Consider the following 21983-nt stretch of genomic DNA (forward strand, 5'->3'; position numbering starts at 1 on the left):
AACGATAGGTCCTAAACGATAATCCAGCTGAAAAGCAGAATTCAGTTATAAAAATTTCAGTTTGTTATGTAAAGCAAAATAACATCAATCATCCTTGAGATTTAGATCCTGAATATTTTCAGATCTGCAAGATTGCACGTTCTTTAAAACTTGAGTAAATAAGGCTATACATTTTTCACTGTTCCAAGTGGTTCTGTGTCTATCAAACACCTACATTGAAAGAATTAGCCCAGAATATTTGCATTCAAATAAGGGTATTGTAACATTTTTAAATATTTCATGTTGCCATTCAAAAATATATTATGCTTATTACATTTTAGATTTAAAAAGATAGGCTTGTCAAACCTATGGAATATTTTCCTTAATATATTTTATTAGGTAATTCCACCTTGTTAATGATGTGAACTGTAAAGATATTATGCTGATATTTAAAATTAACTTTACTGTTAATGGCAGAGATCTGTTCTAATTTTATTATTTCTCCACTGATTATATAGTTATAATATGTTGGTGTGATCCTTAAAACATGCTGCACATTTGTTACCATTGCACGGAAGCAGTTTTAAACACTGTCAATTTAAAATTTCCCTTCATAAAGATCATTCACTATCATTTTACTTTGTTGGTAGATTTGAGAATATCTGCTGCTGCTTACAAAGATAGTATTATTCATTTGGCTGGGGCCATCTATGTATTTGAATGATCATGTGTGAAATCTATATTGTTAATCTGGCTTCTAATGATTGGTTGCTGTGCCACTCCAGATTCAATCTCAGGTGACTGAAACTCAAGTTTAAGCAAAATTTAAAAGCATGTGGGTGGGTGGAGGATGTATAGTATTATACAACTTAAGGATCAGGGGCTTAATTTCAGTATTAGTGAGATCTAGATGCACAAATGATGCCATCATGACTCTGTGCTTCTTAGCTCTGCTGGATTCAGCTTGATTTCAGACCCAGGCCAGCCATCTCACCTAGGGGCAAAGATGCATGCCTAACATAGAGAAGGTTGATACCCAAGGGATTAGCAGTTTTACCTGGGAGAGCAAGGGGCCATTTCTGAACGAAAAAAGGTGCTGGGCCAGCAAACAAGTAGGAGATACCACAACAGGCCCCATGGTTGGTCTTGGACACAGTTATAGAAGTTAATGAAAATTGTCTGGATTGGCATTCATCTTCCTTTACACACTTGCCTTTCTCCTTCTACTTTGGCAATCCACTGAGATTCTGAAACTCAACATTTTCATTTCTTTTGCTAACTCCCATGATGATTCCCCAGCGCTGAAATCCTGTGTAGTGTTACCAGCCCAGTGATGAATGGATGGCCTCTACTTAACTTCTCTATCACTTTTCTCAGTGTCTGAGGTTATCTGATCAAGTTAAATTAACTGAGCCTTAATGAAGTCATTTATAATGTGCATAACATAATTACTACTCAGGGTTCTCCAGAGAAACAGAATCAATAAGATACATAATACATAGAATAAAGTATTGGCTCATGAGATTATGGAGGCTGAGAAGTGCCATCACCTGCTATCTGCAAGCTGAATATCCAGGATAGCCAGTGGTAGATCTCAGTTCAAGTTTGAAGCCCTAAGAACCAGGGGACTCAGAATTCTCAGTAAGTCTCTCAGCTCAGCAGTCAGGCAGAATAGGCAAATGTTTCTTCCCTCTGCTTTGCATTCTATTCAGGCCCTCAAGGCACTGGATTATGCCCTTATGCCCTTCCCTCACCCCCGCTATACACACACTGTGAAGAACCATCTGTTTTAGTGATTCCACCACTTCCAGTGCCAATCTCATCACGGGAAATAATGGATAGCCAAATACCTGGACACCGTGTCATCCTGTCAAATTGACACATAAAACTAACCATCAGGTATATTAATATCATTTATTATTGTTATGTATATATTTGAAATCATTTATAATATAAATATATTAATATATTAATACTAGCTCTTCTGTGAAGTTGTTGTGTTGAGATTAAAGCTCCATGTAAATTTTAAGACACTTCATGAATACAAAACATTATTAAATAGGCTCCAGCCTATATGAAATGCATATATTCTATCAGATTGGCACAGGGAAATTCATAGTTAGATGTTAAATAATGAAATGGGTCTAATATGTCTTGTCACAGAGGTATTTCTATTTTAAAAGTTGGTGTCAAGAAATACAGTGCCTTAGGAATTGATTTCTACTGATATTATAACAATTACCTCATAAGTAGTCATCCTATAGAGACAGCATAGAATAGTGTTAAGATGATGAACTCAGAGCCAAACTGCATGGGTTCAGATCCTTTTTCACTTGCTAGCTATGTGACATTGGGAAAGTCACTTAACCAGTTCATTGTAAATGAGTCATATATTTAAACAGCTTAGAATAGTGCCTGATGCATAATAAATGCCCATAAATAATTTGTTGAGTGAAAATTGCTCTGTGGCAGAGTATCTTGGCACAACACCAAATGTGTAGTGGCACTCAATGTAAATAAAGGTTTGCCGAGGGAAGAAATGATCGACTTTGAGATAGATATTTGGAGTTGGAGCAGGAGTTTTTAGAAATTACTACTAACCATATTGGTCTTAAAAGTTGTATACTATTGCTGTTTATTAAGAGTTTATTCTCTTAAATATATATTTTTCCTAAAATTAATACATTTATTCCAGAATGTTTAGTCCTAAGTTGAAAAAAGAGAGCTTGTCACTATTTCCTTCTATGGATGGTTTATATTTAAGAAAATGTAATTATCTACATTTGATTGCAATAGTATATCTTTATTCTACTTTATCCAGCAAAACAAATAAGTAAAACTGTGTATGAAGCACTACTAAATTATTTAAATAGATTCTATTATATGTGGAAATTTTACAGCAAGTGATAATTCTTCTTACTCAAGATTTCTAAATTGCAGCTTACTGTTCTGTAAGAAAATGTAAATAATGTATCCAATTTATTTAGGTGGAGTAACAGTTTTGGGGAAATCACTTATAAAATACTTTGTTTAACTATTAACATGTACATAAACCAATACATATTTTATGTTCTTTCAATTATACACACATGTGCATACACACACACACATTTAGAAAGAAAAACTTCATATTGAGAAGAAAACTTTATTTGATCACTCTTAGCTCTTAGGCAGACCTAGGTTCACGTAGTAGTTATATAGTCTCATTCTTCAGATAAGAGGAGGTTGTTTAGACTTTCTGCAGCTATTTCCTTATCTGTAGAATCTGGAGGATAATCCTTTCTCACCAGGTTGCTATGAAGCTTAAGGGAACCAACTGACTAGGCATGCAGTTGTTCTAAATACTAACTTCTTCTCTTTACCTCTCACTTGCTTCATTATTTGCTTTATTGTATTTGATGTCTCACAAAATATCTTTTATATCATGAAGCAAAAATAGAGGGTACTCCTTTTTAAATCTGATTACATCTTAGTTTAGTATTTTATCAAAAGTACCTAGAGTATTCTAAGAAGATTGGTCAACGTTATGGTCTCAAAGAGTATATAAAATAGTTTATTGTTATGCTGTACATGGCTGAATCAAGCTCCTTATCACACCATATACTTGGATTTTATTTATTTCCAGGTCACTCTTCCAAACTTACTCTGGAATAATCCTAGAGGGTCCCAAGAGAAAATATTTGGAATAGGTATAATCCCAAAATGAAAAGTGATCAAAGCCAGTTTATTTATTTTAAACAGCCCCATTAACATGTAGATATACTTATGCATTGTATTCTGACAGCAGAGGCTCTAAGAAGGCTATCTATCAGCTGTTTACATGTGAAAATGAACTGTTAAACATTTTCAAGTTTTCAGATGTGTAATGGTTTTTACATGGAAATATGTGTCACTATTATTTAATTGTTCTTGCTTTAAATTTGTTTTGTCTTTTGAATAGTGTTAGAATCCAGAAACATTAAACTTCACAGAGGATTAGGAAGAAACCTGATTCCCATTTTCTAAACCAAAATCAGATGCCTTCTTAAGACTCATAGACAATGTATACATTTATTTCAAAGCATGTTAACTAACAACTAATAGTTGATAATATTTTGTATAGCTCTTGCTGGGGATGTTAATTAAACAGCCCTCAGTTACCATACCTGTTTAAAGAATGCAAATAAAGTTAGTATAATATTGATATGATATAGTACAATATTATATAAAGTGTAATACTAATATGAATACTGACAAAGCTCTGAGGTCATATTAAGTTCTAAGAATATGTGACACAATGATTCTCTTGCAAAATCAATTACACATTGCTTGTTTATTTGGAATATGAATATTGAGAGGAAACAGTAATTGCTCTTGAACAGCTAAGTTCAATAAAACTTTCTGCAGTGATGGAACATTCCATGCAGCTAACGGGCACTTGCAATGTAACTAGTGTGACGTGACCAAGGAAATGAAATTTTAATTTAATTTGAATTAATTTTGATTTAAACAAAAGTCACCACAGCTCTAGAGTTATCAACTCATAAACAAGGTTTTTGAGAAACAATTGAAATTAAAGATGAGACATAAAATTTATAAGCTTGTGCAGTGAATTTAAAAGCAGTTATTTCACCTTCTCTTTTCAGTCTCCTGCACATAGTTACTCCAGCTATGACTCTGGCAAAAATGAGAGTGTGGACCGAGGAGCTGAGGACCTCTCACTAAACAGGGGAGATGAGGACGAAGATGACCACGAGGACCATGACGATTCCGAGAAAGTTAATGAGACAGACGGCGTTGAAGCCGAGCGACTGAAAGCTTTTAATGTGAGTCCTGCCACACTCCAAGTGTGGTTTAATTTTTACCACTTCACTTTCATGTTGTTGCTTGTTGGTAAATGTGGATATTTTAGAGACATGTTTGTTTAATTTACAGAAGGATTTAAAAAGTACATGAAACACTCTTTGCCAACCAGACACCAGAATTGCTGTGTTTTGTTTAGAATTTTAAAGCCAAATGTGAGCTGAAAACTGGAGTTGTGTTGTGTGAGTATGCATGTTTACCTAGTGGATGGAGGGGGCCTCAGCTTAGTCCTCGGAAGAGTACGCCCGTCATCTGTTATTTCTTTTGCTTTCCTAGCTTATCTAATTATGCATGACAAAAGAGTCAGTTGTTTGATTTCAGAGATTAGTCCACTGTGCAGTGTAGCAATGTAACAGTCGTATTCATCATTAATAGAGAATGTAATGGGGTGCTCAATTGTCACAGTCTACTGTTATTTCCTGATTTTTTTCTACACGATAGTCTATTCTTTTCTGTATGTTTGTCTGTCTGTCTGCTTTTCTCTCTCTTTTTCTCTCTCTATTTTTTAATCCAACCATTTAGAAAGTCTTTAAAGAGTGTTTGCTTAAAATTTCTGGCTTTCCATTGCAAAGTTCTCCAGTGCATAAACCAGAAAACAGTATTTTCCTATCGGTAATCAAGACAGGAAGCTAGGAACAGAAGAGAGCAGCCCTCCAAACCCTTCTCCTCTGTCTCCCTCTTGCCAACAGATGTTTGTCAGGCTGTTTGTAGATGAAAACTTGGACCGAATGGTCCCAATCTCTAAGCAGCCCAAAGAAAAGATCCAGGCTATCATTGACTCATGCAGGCGACAATTCCCTGAGTATCAAGAGCGTGCCAGAAAACGTATACGTACTTACCTCAAGTCCTGCAGGCGGATGAAAAGAAGTGGTTTTGAGATGGTGAGTTTTGAATTAAAACACAGCCCTAGACTCCATCAAAATCCCACATGTAAACCATGACACTATTTTTTTTCCATCTTAGTGTCTTTTTTTATTTTTTTTCCATAATGTCAGGTCAAAGGGGTTTTTGTTTGCTCGTTTGTTTTTTCCCCTTCTCCTTTTCATCTTCCTGAAGTATTTATTCTCTTTGTTTATTTAATGAGGAATATCTTGTGAGTCCAGTGCTCACAGAACCACGTGGTACCATGTCACAGAAAATAAAGGTGATATGAGTAAACACCAGTGAGAACCAGCATCTCATTCATATTTGTTTTCTTTCTGTCACTACTAAAGTGAGCATGAGGTTATTTAAGTTGTGAACTGAAGCACCAGTCACTGCTTGAGATGGCATGTAAGAATGGCATTCTCTAAATCAAAAGGAAAGAGATGGATCTACCTAAGGAATACCGTTTTCATATCAATGGTTAACAAATTGCAGGCCTTGAAAGCAAAGAGCAGAGAATGAAAATGCTTAGGTGAAATACAAGGATTTGTTGTACTGGATATGTTTATTTGTGTGCTGGTGGATGGTACCAAGAGCTTTCATATTCAGGTGGACATTATAGACAGATGAGATTATGTTGACATTAGATTACTTGATAGGATAGAGATTAGAAATCAATGATTTTTAAACTTTATTCTATTTCACCTTGCTCTACTTGTTACATCTAGAAATAATGCACACATTTACAATGTATGCCTTTCCCATTTTCTTATTTCTTATGTATGTGAACAGTTTCAAAATTTTGTGAAACCATTTTTTTCTCATCTTATCTGAGAAGGTGCCATAAAAGCCTAGGCTGTTAGTGTTTGTGATCTGTGAATCTAATTAGGTGTGATCGGGTAGAATTGGTGTACATAAGAGAGGTTTCAGAGTATGTCTGTACCAATTATCTCAAACCATAACATCTCCAGAGTTGGACATAAAAGGCCATTCTTTAGGAAAAATAAATCTAATAAATCTAATGTTTGATCAGTAAATACTGTCTTCATTTTCATTAGATTTTAAAAACCCAGTGAGTTAAGTAACCATTAAATTAATAGGTAGACAAATATATCAAGTTGTTATTGAGTCTATTGTGCAGTTTTGATGCTCAAATTGAGCAATTTCTCTGAAGAATATTTGTTGTTCCAGAAGGTGTCCTGATCGTAAATTCACAGTGATAGAAAAGGCCATAAAAAGCACAGCTTTATGAACAAGGTAGGGTTGGTCCATACTGAGTATCATCTCCAATAGGTGACGTGATTTCTCTTTTTTGTTTCCTGAATTTGCATTATGAGACTCTTTCGCCAAGGCGCATACATGTATTTCTGTAAAACTCAAATGACAATATTTAGGGAAGACATAGGAGACTTTTAGCGCTTTGCTCCTCTTGTATCCCAAGTTTTGCCACTGTGCCAAGTTAAACCAAATAGCCTAGATATTTAAATTTAGTAATCTCAATCTATCAAAAAATTACCTAGTTAGTTGCCTTCAATATTATGCAATTGACTCTTTTTCCTCGTAGAAATAAATCTCATGCAAGTTTTTGTATTGTCAAGGTCATTGTTTACTAGGCTGCTAAATGTCCATGACAGAAAACTTGATTTCAAAAGTTTCTTCTAGAATTTAATGCAATAATGATAATAATAATAATAATAATAATAATAACAATTGTTTCTCCTGAGGAAATAGAATGCTTTCACCTGCTCTCAACACTGGGTCTATGAACCTTGATATATTCACTTTTGTGCCTTACTGCCAGGGAGTTCAGAGCCAAACTCTCTCCATTTTCTTTCTGTTTAATTTGTCTTGGTGGAGACAGCTTTCCTTGGTGGATTTGATATTTTTTAATGGAAAAAGGAGATACACATTTAGAAAGAAATAAATAATCTAATTATGAAAACACCAGAAAGCAAGACTTTCATGTTTAGGAAATAATGTATTTTTTTAGAGGATTTAACTTTTCCATCATTTGCTTCTATTTGTCTAACACAGCTCACAGGAGAGGTATCAGACGTTGTTTTCAATACATAGCTTCCCTGATATCATAAGTATTGGAATAGCTACAGTGACACTGGCTATTAACTTTTTAACAAATAGAGATATTGTAAAAATGAATTAAGTGATTCTTTAAACTAAAAATTATATCAAAAATATACCTAGCCTTTCATATAAGATCTTGATAAAAACTTTATAATACTTGTGTAGCTATTAATTCTTCATACCACATGAGTATAACTATGTGTCTCTCTCTGTCACCAATTACCTTAATTGATGCTAATTAGCAAACACGTTTTGTTTGAATTTTCCACTTGCTCTTTGTACTAACTCTTGCCCTCTTTCTTATAGTTGTCATTTACCATCCCCCAGATTACATTCACATTCTCTAAGATCTTTATTTATAATATTTATTTTTAATTGCATCCTATAATATCCTCCATATTAATTTTGATATCTAAGTTGATTTCACAGTTCTTTTACCTTTTCCACTTCAGGGATCTGGATCTCTCTTTCACCTCAGTCTTTATTAGCATGAATATACCTTGATCTTAGTCATCACTCCAAGAGCCTGAAAAAGCAGTATTAAAAATTTCAAAACTTTCTAAATGTTCTGACTCACGTATTCTCTGCTGACTTTACAGAGGAAAAGTCTTGTTCTTATTTGCCCTGGATAAACAAACTTCGCATCTCTGCCCCCATATAATTCTGCCTTCTTCAGAACATTGCTCCATCAACCACCCCTACTCTTTTGTATGTTCAGTTTTCCCTTTTCAATGAGAGGAACATTTAATCCTTTCTGCCAAAAAAGAAAAAAGAAAAAGTTCTCAGATACCAAAAAAAAGTGACATCTCTTATTCTTCTTCTACAATCTGAGTTCATCTTTCTTTGTCAGGTTTCTCAAAAGAGCATTTTATACTTGCAGATTATACTTATTACCACCAAATCCTGCAGTACTCCCTCACATTCAGATTATTCAGATGGTGGTTCTCACCACTGTGTAGTCAGCTCTATAGATCTGCAGAGTCTACATCTGTGGATTCAATCAACTGTTTGAAAAATATATGGCAAAAAAATAAGGGGATTGTGCCTGTATTGAACATGTATAGACATTTTTTACTTGTCATCATTCCTTAGACAACACAGTATAACAGCTATTTACATGTCATTTACATGGTATTAAGATTTATAAGTAAGCTAGACATAATTTAAAGTATATGGGACAGTGTGCCTGGGTAATAGGCAAATACTGTGCCATTTTATGTCATGGACTTGAGCATCCTTAGAGGTGCTAGAGCCAGTCCTGCAGAGATACCAAAGGATGACTCTACTCAATTAGTTCTTATAAAAATCACATGACCACCTTTGCACAAAACTCAACGATTGCATATTCAACTAAAGTATGCTCATTTTCTTGAAGCTTGCTGTTTCTCTTCCTCCTTATTTACTCCTACCTGCTTTTGGGCAGTTCCTACAGTTCTGTGTTCAGCCACGTACTGTATATCACCCTAACCACAATTGCAAATGTCTGCCCTTGTGTACAGTATCCTGTTCTCAAAGCACAATACCCAAAATATACAAATCTTTGGTATTTCCTTCCAAATGTCAGCCAAACACTAGGGCAGTAATTATATTACACTGAATTCTTTATATTCTCCAGCACCTATCTTCTCCACTGATATTCCACCTCACTTATCAAGCCACCAGTAAATTCCTCTTGACTTGCCTACTGTTAATAGCACCATATTGTTATTTTTACCATTGCTCAAAAGTGTAGAATGAGATTTGACTACTTTTGTGTCTTGTATCCTACCACTTAATGAATTCTGCTTATTCCTCCTTTACTCTGTTTCCCAAATAAATATTATAGTTTCTGATTCTATGTGCTATTATTTTAGTTCTAGTCTTTCACACCTCATATCTATACTGTTGCATAATCCTTCTAACTCAACTCCCTACTTTCCTCTTACAATCTTCACATACACTATGCCTAGGCAGAGGCAGAAATAGGGTTTGCAAAACCTGAAGATTACATGACTTGTGATCTTTTTGAAAAGAGAAGTAATACACAATTATGAGCAAAAAAATAGGTAGATAAAATGAATGTGTATTTGCAGTTTAAAATTATAATACACAAAAAAAATTAGAAACCACCGAAATCTTGAAGATTAAAACACTTTTCTTCTAACATCTTGTTAGACAATTTTCAGACATACTTACATATAAATGCTTCCGGATTTTAAAGTGGCTTTCCCTTCCTATCTAGAATGCTTACAACATCCAGGAACTCCAGCACTCAAGAGGCTCATCCAGTTGAGGTATCCTGTGCCTCACTTTATTGACTTTATGATAAATCTGCCTTTGCCCCTGGAGCAGTCTTCCTCAATTTTGGCTTTGATAAGTGTGAAACTCTGTCATCTTACAACAAATTTCATATTTCTTTCTATAATGTTTTAGCATACGACCTTTTGAAACCGAGAGACCTAGCTTCAATTCCTTGCTTAGTTCAATTCCTGTACAAGCGTAGTGTTTCTGAGTCTCTTCTAAAGGATAGGGATACTGGGGTATTATATGTGATCATGTATGTATATGTATAACATATAATATGGTACCTTTCTACCTATTCTTCTAGTATGTTCAAATTATTTCCTCTCACACCTTAGTTCATCATTTGAGACTGCTGCTCCTTCTTTCAATGGGTTGTCTCTTGGTTCACTAATTTTTTATGACTCAGGGATTATGGGTACCCTTTGCTCATTATTTACTAAATGCATTAAAATTGAAGAATAACTGGGTTTTAAAGAATATAGCCCATGTATTTTTCAAAGCTACTTATCACTGCATCTTTTGCTTTAAGCAAGATGTTGACCTGAGCCTCATAGGGTATGTTCTCTTCGCATACACACACGCCACCCAGCTTCCCACCACAAACATATACAAATCCTGAAAAAAACATAACAATTTAAAACATATTCAGTTAAGCTCAAAAGAAAGAAAAGGAAATTTCCAGGTACCTGAAATGAATAGGAAACTCTTAGCCAGAATTGTAAGCCCTTTGGATTGGGTAACAACTTAGAAAGATAGAAACAGTAAATGTAGACCCAGACAGATTAGGGCTGGGGTATGAATGTCCACCCAGGTTCAGGATACATGCATTTTAGTTTGTAACTAGATAGGCACATAAACTGAGAAATGTATGTAAAGCTGGGCCCAAGAAAGGCTCGTCCTCTATTTTCCTCTCTATGAAAGGGGAATTAAGAAATATCCTAATACAACTTTCAGGAATAAACATGACAGGCGTTATAATCATTGAAATTAAAACCTTTTACTAAATGGGTTAAGTAGAATGTAATATTCAGCCAAGGAGAAAGTAAACTGGAACACAGAAGTATGCAAGTTACCCACAGGAAAAAAAGAGAAGTTAAATATGAAAAATAAATTAAGGTAGAGAAGAGAATGATAAACACACATTTAACAGGCATTCCAGAGGAGAAATTAGAATAAAGAGACAAATTGAAAAAGATAATGATGAACTATTTTTCAGAATTGATTGGACCTCAATCCTCATAACAGATAAGTAGATTAGTTCTAAACAGTATACATAAAAAAAAAAAAAAACAACTCATACCTATGGATATTATAGTAAAATCACAGAAAAGCAAATAAATTCTTAAATGTACCAGAAGGAAACAACACATTATCTACAACTGAAAACCAGCCTGAACAATTTCTTCAAAGTACTAGGAAAAAAAGTCTTCAAGAGAAACTACTTGTAATTCACAAATCAATGCGCAGCTCAGCTCTACTTTCAGAGTGAGGGGGAAAGAAATACTTAAGATAATATCTGAGGCTACTACTTATACAACCTGACTGATTCCAGAGGAATGCTTCTATAATCCAAGAAGAAGGAAACTGAATCCAAAAGGAAATAATAAAAAAAAATTGGCAGCATTGGTGAGCGTCTGAAGAAAAACACCTGGATTTGGTTCTTGTCTGTGCTTTTCCAGTTGCTGCTTGTGGATTTTCTATCTCCGAGCCGTGGTCTCACCCTGGAAAAGAAAAATGGAAATAATAGCTCTTATCCTAAAGATGAAAACCAAAAGCACTCGAAATAACAAATGTAAAAACTCCTAGGACAGTACCTGGTACACCTAGTATGGTACCTGTTGCACATGAGAAACATGATAAAATGCAGTTTAATCTGAAACTGAATTTCACAGTTCCCTTTCCTGGGAAACCCGCACTGTCTCAATGTGTTGAACTACTAGAAGGACTAAATCAACTAGGTCTTTATCTGTTTAATCCTCACTGCTAGCTAACAGCAGCCTCAAATCTCTCTTTCTTTTATGTGCAAATTGTACTTTGTGGTACATCTTTTGTAGTTTGATCTTGTCTTATATTGCTGTTATCTATATATATGGGCCTTAGCTCTTCAAGAAGAAATTATGTTCCTTGAGTACTATGCTTCTTAACTTGTTCATCTCTGTATCACCCACAATGTCTTATATAATACAAGTAGTTGCTCATGAAAGTTGCCCAATTCATGTTGAATTCAACTGAATTAAAATTGCTGAATGAAAGATTGAGTGGCTGGATGGATATTTACTAATGTGCTTCTTTGTGGTAGAAATTAATAGAGAGATAAGATAATTTTTATTGTGTGATATGAGTTTCATAGTATCTTGCAATTGGTATTTTAATTTTAAAAACTACTACTAACTGAAAATGTAGCATAATATATTTTAAATCTTTAGCGAGTTTTTTTCACAAAAGAAAATGGTAATATAATGTTTAATTTTAACTATTTTTAAACTATTAAAATGTTAAAAAATTTACACTTGATCTTAACCAAAAGGCCAAGAAAGGATACATTAAAAAAATTTAAATATATTTAACAATTAGTGGGAATAGGTAGTGATGTTAATTATATGAATGGAATTAGTATACACTTTTAGTTTCACAAATAATTCGGAAAACTACATCATAATGTACAGTAATTGTAAGTATATATAACACTCAACTTTCAGAATATATACAGTGTATATAGGATATACAAAATATATTTTATATATTTAAAATAAAGGATCATGTAGTTAAAATGAAAGCATGTTATTTCAGTTGATAATTTAGTTGATCCTGTGTGTTGATCAGAGGTGTCAGCTGATATTAACTAAACTGTGTTTCTAAGTCTTCAACTAGAAGACTTATTAATTCCCCATGTTTTCATAAAAGATCATTATTAATGGCCAATAATATTCTAAAAATAAGGCCAAGTCACAGATCATTAATTTATAAATGAAATATTTCTAATCAAAGCCTAGACAAAGTTTAATTAGCTTATATTCCACTTCTGTTAAAACACACTTTCAAACTCCTTTTAGTCAAGAGAATTTTCTCAAACAACTAGAAAGTTCAAGAATTCACATATAGTGGATCCATGGGCTCCAATGTCAGGGGTTTGCTGCTCTCCTTTTTCTTAATTATGCTTCTCTTGTGTATTGATTTACATCTTGGACAACTTCTTGCTACCTGTTTGGAAATGTTACCAGCAGCAGTTCTAGGCCTCCATTCTTAAAACCCACAACCCAAGAGCAATCCTCCAACTCCAGGTCTCAGTTCCCGGGAAAGAACTTTGCTTGGCCCGATTTGGATTACATGTCCACCTTCTTGGATCAGTCATTGGAAACAAAATATTGAGTGCTCTGATTGCCCAGGACGAACTCAGGTGGCCAGGGTTAATTGAGGAAGGAACTTTCCTTATTACTTCCATGAAAATCATGTGGAATGAAATAAGGACAGTTGAAGTACTATTTTAGTTTGCATTCACCAGTTTATCTAAAATCTTGGATTATCTATGGTTTGGAATTCAGAACTTTTCAATTTTGGGACATCACAGAGGACATACTAGGTTTGTTGCATAACACCCATAATGGGGCCTAGAAAAACATCACATATACAAATATATCAGTATTTCTGCAGCAAAACATATACATATTCACAGAAATTAGGAAAAAGTAAAACCTTAGGCATTCATTTATCAGTTTCTTTTTCTGCCAGCTGAGTTTAACCCAAGCTTTTGAAAAATATTTTAAGTTTATATAATATTAGAGCTTCCGAATTGCTCACAAAAGGTTGTCTTTACTAAATACACTTTTAATAATGCACTTCCATGTACATTATAAAGTTATAACCTATGTGCTAGGCATTGTACCAACTTGTCAAGTAAGCTCTATGATGGCAGAGACCATACTGATATCTTCAGATCTCTAAACCTGGCACAGTTCTTGTTAGATAAAAGTACTTATAAAATATGCTAGTGATTTTATGTGCATTTATCATGGACTTCTAAAAACTACTGCATAATGTGGAGATTATTTTCCTTATTTATAATTTTCTGACTGAACCTCAGTTTTGTCATTTATAAGAAGACTGAGATGCAGATTAAATTGCAAAAATGGTCACATAGCAAGTAACTGGTTATAGAATAATATTCAGTTCAGTATGACTTAGTTGCAAACTATCTCTATTCCACTGATGTATAAGAATGAAACCACCTGCTTAATAGAAAGGATCTCTTAGAACATGAAACTTTATATATGTATATAATCTGAACGATTATGCCTTTAGGTATAGATATGCCACTTGGGGGAGATAATGTGTGCATACCATCCAAATTACAGAATTCTTAAAAATGTGTTTTACAAAGTAACAAGATTAGGAGGAATAATCTTAATTCAGCACATTACCTAAACTCTGACTGCTGAATTGTTTAATTATCTTCAAGGCACTCATTCTACTTACAACCTTGGGTGGATGTCACAGTTGCTCCCAGACTGGCCTTAACTAACAACTTGATTAAGCTTCACTTAAACTGTGGAGTCTGAGAGCATCACCACATTAACCCATGACCAAAACCTAACATTCTTAAATTTCTTTGTACTTTTTTGTAATTGCAAAAATCCTGTGGCATCCTAAATGTACAGCTGAAGTTCAGAGGACTCTAAAATTTAGTTATTTCATGTAGAGTTTTAAGACCCACAAAAATGGAATAGTTTGTTGGTGTGACGGTACATTTTACCAACATATATAAGAAAAGACACATTTACATCGTGCCAACAGCAATTACATCTTAAGTCCCTAATTAAAATGTGACTTTTTAAACTCCAAAATCTCCATGTGATGGTTTAGCCATCTGTTTAATGACACAACTGCCATTGATTTGAGCATAGATAATTATTACAAAAAGAACAGAGCTGGAGAAAGATCAACTCAGATCCCAGTTAGAATGTCAGTTAATTATGAAGAGATAATTAATAAGGGTAGGCACCATTATGTTATATACAGGGAAATAATGTATGTAATATGTACATACAAATATGTAATAAATATTCCCAATCCAGGTATAGATCATGTGAAGTGTATAATTATATCCATTGTTAACTATTATTTTAAATATTCTAAGATAGATAGAGAGATAGATATCAAATAGTATATGTATTTACTGAGCTATCTTCAGCCAGAGGAGGTGTTATTTTCATAAGTTATCTATTGAATTAATTGCATTTGGTCTTTGCATCAAAATATTCCTATCTCCAATTATTACATGGAAGCTTTGTGTTTTATGGCCACTTTTACAAATGTAAGAGGGAATTTTCAGTCTCCTTCCTGGTGAAGTGTATGACCATATCCCCTAACACACAGCTAACTATGTTTTAGAAAGACAATACTGTGGTGACATTAGAATAAGCCCTCAACTGTCAAATATAATGATGGAAAGGAGAGTTCAGCAGGAGATGATTCTCAGAGCACATACTAAACACTAGTTTTAAATTTCTCTGTAACATAATTCCTTTTATAAGGAGAAAATTTGATTAATTTCCTTCTATCTTCATATTAGTACTTTTGAGTTGTTAAGTGGATAGAAGCCAAATTATAGATAAATTTTTTTAAACTTTTGTCTTTAATATCTTATAACCAAATGCTGCACACTTGAGCCCTGTGTGCATTGGACAGTATTGGCATTTATTATTGACTCATTAATATTAGAAGCAAAGAGATTTTTAGCATGATTACCTCACATGAGGGAAAGAACTTCTCTGCCTGGCTCCTGTATTCTCATTTTGGGCATGAAATTAAGCTTTATTATGGTTCATGTATAGTATTATTGACACTTCTGGCTGTATAAACATTACAATCTTATGAATTCAGGTTCAGTCAGTTAAGAATTTGTGACATAACTTAGATAAGTTACATTTTTGTCTTTGTGCTATTAATGAAGATTGTGAATTTTGTAATTTATAGAATTTATAGGACAATATATTAAAGAACTTCAACCATTTAAGTGAAGGATGCTAGGGAGAACCTGATATATTCTTTGCTAAATGCCATGTGTGGTTAGCTGTGATTGAATTCCCTTACAGGAATGTGTGTATTTAAGAATTATAGATTTATTTAAACTCACTGAAGACTTTGTTGTAAAATGTGAATAGTAGTTTACTAGGGATTATAACTCCCAATTCATCATCAGACTTAGATTTGAATTCAGGTGTTTCCACATACATCACTGCATAACTGTGAGCAAGTTGCATAATCTCTCAGAACTTCAATGTAGTTTATCTAAAATATGAGTAATATAAGTACTTTTCTCAAAGATTGTTTAGGAGATTAAATTTGATAAGAAATCTAAACTTTTGGTATTAATAGCGGAATGTCCTAAGCACTCAATAGGAGTTAGATATTATTAACATTTATCTAAAAATTAAATTAGGATGGTACTGGATTTCTATTTGGAGGTACACATTATTGAGATATAGTACATTCTCTGCAAAAATACATTTCAAATATAATTCTTAGATTGTAATACAGATTTTATGATTTATTCTGCTTTTTTCTCCAAAGAGCTTGAGTTAAGGATGATTATAATGCATTCATGTAAATGGCTACCTTTGTTCTGCTTATTTTTTTAGTTGAAAACAATGGTTTGTATATAAGGATTTTTTAAAGAATTTTTTGTTTTATTAATGACAAAGTATGTAAAAGTACTAAATATAGAACAGAATTTAGGAAAGTGAGAGTTGAAAATTGGGAGACATGAAATCTGAGTTCTGGATCTAGTTCAATTTGTCCTTTTGCAATTACTTAATCTACCCACATTTCAGTTCTTCAAAGTTGAGAGAAGAAACTTGTACTGGATGACTTTTATGGCCATCGAGAGTTGTCAATTTATGATCCTACAATAAACTCAATACAAATCTATTTTCAAAATTATACTATTTATGTGTGGGAAGTATTGAATCATGCATCTTTGATTCTATTTATTTTTTCCACTCAGTAGGATAGTGTGTACATGGTTGCTTTATCTTGAAGTCGATTTTTAAATATTAGGTTATCACATGACCTTAAAATGTATCTAGCCAGGACATTACTCTAGTTTTTGAGAAAACCGATTTCACACATCTAGGGAAGATGCAATTCTCCCTATCATCTTTTCTGTAAAGGAAATTACATAAATTACTAGGCATAACAACTTTTACAGCTTTAGTAGAAGTTGAGTAGTAAGAGTTGTTTTTAAAAATTATTAAGAATTTGAAAGAAAATGCTATGAAATAATTTTAATTGAAGGGATAATTATGTTCTCCCTATTAAACAAACTTTTATGCATTTAAGTTACTTGTGTGCCTGTTGATACAATATAATTTATTAAAATTCTATAGCTTTGTATATTCCTAATTTTTAATGGAGATAGCAAAAAGAAAAGAGAAAAATCGAGGTAATGAAGAACTGAAATATGTCTCTCTGAATCCCATGTGGCTCTCAATAATTGGATTAAGAAAAGGAAGGTTGCTGACATTTTATTTAGATTGTCTTAATTTCATCCATGGAAACAAATGATCTAATAATACAGTTCATAAAGGTATAAACTCTCGCTCCTATTTGAATAATGCTAACTACAATCAAATAATTTGTTTTATTTTTTGATAATGTAATGTTCTTATTCCCATTTTTCCTATAACACCTTCTCCTCAAAAATTAGCTCAATCAAGAAAGGTACCAGTGAGTATCTAATTCCCATGTAGTTGGATTATATTTTTGAGCCAGGCAGTGACCATTGTTTAATGAGACTGATTTTATAGCTTCATTTATTTGGCTTTGGACTATAATATTTTATTTATACTCAGTGAAGTAGAGAATGAAACGAAGAAGCAATGTGAGTTTTGAAATTATGCTTACATCTTTATGACAATTTATTTTAGGTTTGCCTCATTTGACCCTCTTTTCTGTTACAAATGCACAGTCCTGGCTTTCTAATTTCCTTCTCAAAATGCTGACATTGCATTATTTTCCTGCCACAAATGGACCTCTTTTCTTCTTTTTTGTAAAAATAACATTCCAAATATCCTACTGCTTTATTGTCAAAGTTGTATAACCATCATTTGAGATGTCCCATGGGGTTAGCAGAGGAGAATGTACCCTATACCTTTCCTACCTTTTGCCTCCAGAGGCTACTTTGGAGGGGAAGTAGTGAGGAAGTCTGCTAAGGCAGTTGCAGAAATTTCTTCCTAGTTCACCCAAGGTCAGAGCCCGGTCTCTGTCTACACTGTACAAATTTAACTATAGAGTGTCTGTTAAAATGGTGTGGTCTGAATTTAGCTGTTCTAGAATATTATTTTAGATGTAAGCCCTGTGTTCAATTGGCTGAGACACGCTGTACATAACAAAGTTGGTAAAATGAGTCATGTATAAAAAAGCCATGTTTCAATTCCTTTAGAAAAAAATTCAAAAGGTCTCAATTAGTTCAGGCTTCTAATAAATAGCATTCACACATATTTTAGTCTGAGACTTTGAAAACCCTAAGGTGGCATATACTATATTTGCTCTATTCCCAAAAGATATATTTATTTCATAATTTCACATTATTTTACTACCTCATTTGGTTTAGTTTTGTTATTTCTTATCTATCATTTGCTTATCTTAATTTAAAAAACTGTTCTATATCATTAAGTATTTCATCTTTCAGTTGGATGACTTTGCATGTAATTATGGAAAAAAGAATGAAAATCATAATTTTGTTATGGTTATCACAAATGATATTGAGAGCTGCAAATGATTTACAGTTAATTATGAAGTTAGTTGGAGAATTAATTACTTTCTATATGGGCTACATAGAAGGTGGATTTCAACAACATGTATCTATGAAATATCAGCTCGTATTTTATAAGTAAAACAAAACATGTATGTACACATAGGCAAACATATCTAACATCTAAAGCACTAAATCTTTAATATATTAAAATCATTGTAGGGCTGACTTTTTCGTTTTTATTTATATTTAAAAGCATTTTAATCACATCAATTGGGTCACAATTTAGAGTGTAAATATTCATAATATTTCATATTAAGATTGACATGGTCTGAGTGTCTATTAGGTTTTTTTAAACTCTGTTTCAGCCCTGTCACTTGTTTTTGTTTTGTTTTTCTGTGCATGTCATATGTTATAGTAGAATTAAAGACCTTGTTTTATTTGCAAAATCCAGTTAGCAGTTTTGCCACTGCCTGTTCAAACTCCAGCTTCATGGCGCAGGCTAGATACTTGTGACAATGGATCTATGGGAATGAATGATGGATCTGTGTAGCAACGATAGCTTTAATCTCTAACTAGCTTTCATTTTTCATCTTTACAATTTCCATTTCCTCTTTCTATTGAAATAAGTTCAGTTGAAATAAATGGATACTCCTGCACGTGTTGATGATCCTGAGAGCTCTTCTGAGAATAACATTGGCCTGTTAATGATACTGTTAATAATTTTTTTCATACTTTTCTCTTTTTTTGTTTTTTTTTAGTCTCGACCTATTCCTTCCCACCTTACTTCAGCAGTTGCAGAGAGTATCTTGGCTTCAGCTTGTGAGAGTGAGAGTAGAAATGCCGCCAAGAGGATGCGTCTGGAGAGACAGCAGGTACTGAGGCATCTTGAAGTCTGGTGAACACCAGCTATAGCAAATGCAGTTCGTTTAATTTGATTTATGTTGAAGAGTAAAAACTCTTGAATGGATTTAAAGTACACAGATACCTGGTTTTTGTGTCTTTATGATATGAATTTAAAATTGAAAATGTGTGTTCCTGTGATGAATGAAGGTCAAAGAACAAAATGTTTCTGTGGCAAAAATGAACAATAGCAAAACTAATGAATTATAATTCTGTTTAGTATCCAATTTAAAGGTCAATTACTTATTAAGAGGTTCTAACTGATCATTTCCAACACCTTTGTAAATTTACCTCATGACTTATGAGAGTGACTTGATTGTGTTCATTTTGAATGAAAATGAACCAATCTCTCTTTAATTTCCTCTGGTCTACTACCGCATGCCAATACATGATGCCAAGGGTGGTGACAGTACAACACAACTTTGAAAGAGTAGAAAGTCAAAAAATGAGGATATACATAATGAAAATTCATGTCTTAGATTTACTCTCTCATTAATTAATCATTTATTATATGCCAATTGCATGTCATGTTTCAGTATCTTTTTTCTAAGGCATCTGTGTATTGGAGATGTTTGTTCTTTTTGTATTTTGCTCACTGGTGTTTCCCTCAGTCTTTCCCTTGGGTTATCTCTGTATTTCTGTTTCTCCTTCTTATCCCAGAAATGTCTTTCTCTTTTATCTGTCTACCCCCTTTCTCAAGTATCCATAGTAAAAATCTAAATTGTCATGTGATATACTAAATATTCTGCATAAAATTTGCCACATTTTCATTTGTAAATTATTTTTACAACAAACGAATCATATGTTTTATATTGCTAATTGAGGATGAGGTGAGTCAAGACTAAAGTAAGTTAGTCCAATCTTGATTCTACAGTAAGCCAATGGACTTCAAAGAAAAAAGCAAAAAAGTTTTTTCATTTCAGGCTTAGAATACTTTAACATGTTTCAGAATGACATCAGCTTTGATTTGATGTGTTTATTATTAAAATGTTATGTGCTAATAATTCTAAATGCCACAAAAGATGAAGCCTTCAGTTAAATGAAAAATACAGTATTAGTCTCAGATAAAAACCATGTAAAAAGTCAATTTAGAATGTGCTAATCATGCCACCAGTATTGATTCATATATATGTGCCCTCTGTTGAGAGTTTTATTATTGTTATATCTATAAAATGTATCTTATACAATGAGTTATAACACTATGTATAATACCATCTGGCATGGTGATTAGGGGAGCACATTCTGAAACTAAAGAGACCTGGTTTTGAATCTCATCTCTATCTTTTCTAATTGTGCAAACTTCAGCAAGCTATTCCAGTTCTGTGTGCTTTAGTTTCTCCATATGAAAGACAGCAATACTAACAGTACTCATCCTTTGAAGTCATTATGAGAACTTTTAAATGACAGATTCATGTTATGTACTTAGCATTTTGCCTGGTGCATAGTAAGCATCAATAAATTCAGTATAGAAAAGACTTTGATGTCTAGCTGTTTTGTCATTGGATTGATATCAGTTAACTAGAAAGAAACATTAATGCCACTACCTAAGGTATTGGAGTTTCAAAGTCAAAGTCCATTTGAGAACAGATGCTAGCTCTAGAAATTGGGATCGTAGAATTCTGGGATTGAAAGGGCTCTCCTGGTTGTTGTCTAGCTGTATATCCCACCTAGTCTACATTCTAGAATATCCCTGTATAGTTTTAATTATATGTGGAGTTGTTATAAAAATTAAATGACTTATTCATGTTATATACTACCTATAATATCACTCTACAATATTCCCCAAAGTTGGTCATCAAGTGATATTTGATCCAGTCACTTAAATACTGTGGGCCTAATCTGTAAAATGGGAGATACAGATATCAATTCATAGAGCTATTGTGAGGATTTTGTAAGTCAATTCATATAAAAGCATTATGTATTTCATAAGTTTATATGTTGTTAAATATATATTTGTTATTTGCTTTAGCATCTCAAATCTCACACTGGTACTAAAGATCTGCTATTTACTAACACTCTTTCCTACTGTCAGAGATTTATCATTATTTTTGAAGATCTTTACATTGAGCTCAAATTTACTTCATAGACTTTCTACCCACTGAAGAAAAACTTCTGAAAATAATTAAAAATGGGACTTCTTACTCCTGCCTCAGGAGTAGGGACTAGAATGAATGAGGACCAGTGGTCCTTGGCCCTACTCTCCATACTGTCTCCTTTTTATATGTCCTCATATATTTATTGCAAGGCTCTGTTTCTGGGAGTGGAAGATACCCAATAA

The 21983-nt window shown here is 33.3% G+C and overlaps 1 protein-coding gene across 7 annotated transcripts in view; it reads left to right on the top strand.

Annotated features, from left to right (window-relative positions):
• The window catches only part of NOL4 (nucleolar protein 4), a 383989-nt gene that overhangs the window by 277816 nt on the left and 84190 nt on the right, over window positions 1-21983 (top strand). For 4 of the 7 annotated variants that reach the window (XM_011943710.1, XM_011943709.1, XM_011943713.1 and 1 more), the window contains 3 exons: window positions 4605-4784; window positions 5511-5702; window positions 19564-19677. In XM_011943710.1, the coding sequence (XP_011799100.1) occupies window positions 4605-4784; window positions 5511-5702; window positions 19564-19677 (486 nt within the window). The remainder of the gene's footprint in view (window positions 1-4604; window positions 4785-5510; window positions 5703-19563; window positions 19678-21983) is intronic. The other 3 variants (XM_011943712.1, XM_011943715.1, XM_011943714.1) reach the window with 2 other exon arrangements.

The sequence above is a fragment of the Colobus angolensis genome, unplaced genomic scaffold, assembly GCF_000951035.1.
Source record: "Colobus angolensis palliatus isolate OR3802 unplaced genomic scaffold, Cang.pa_1.0 Scaffold220, whole genome shotgun sequence".
Lineage (NCBI taxonomy): Eukaryota > Metazoa > Chordata > Mammalia > Primates > Cercopithecidae > Colobus > Colobus angolensis.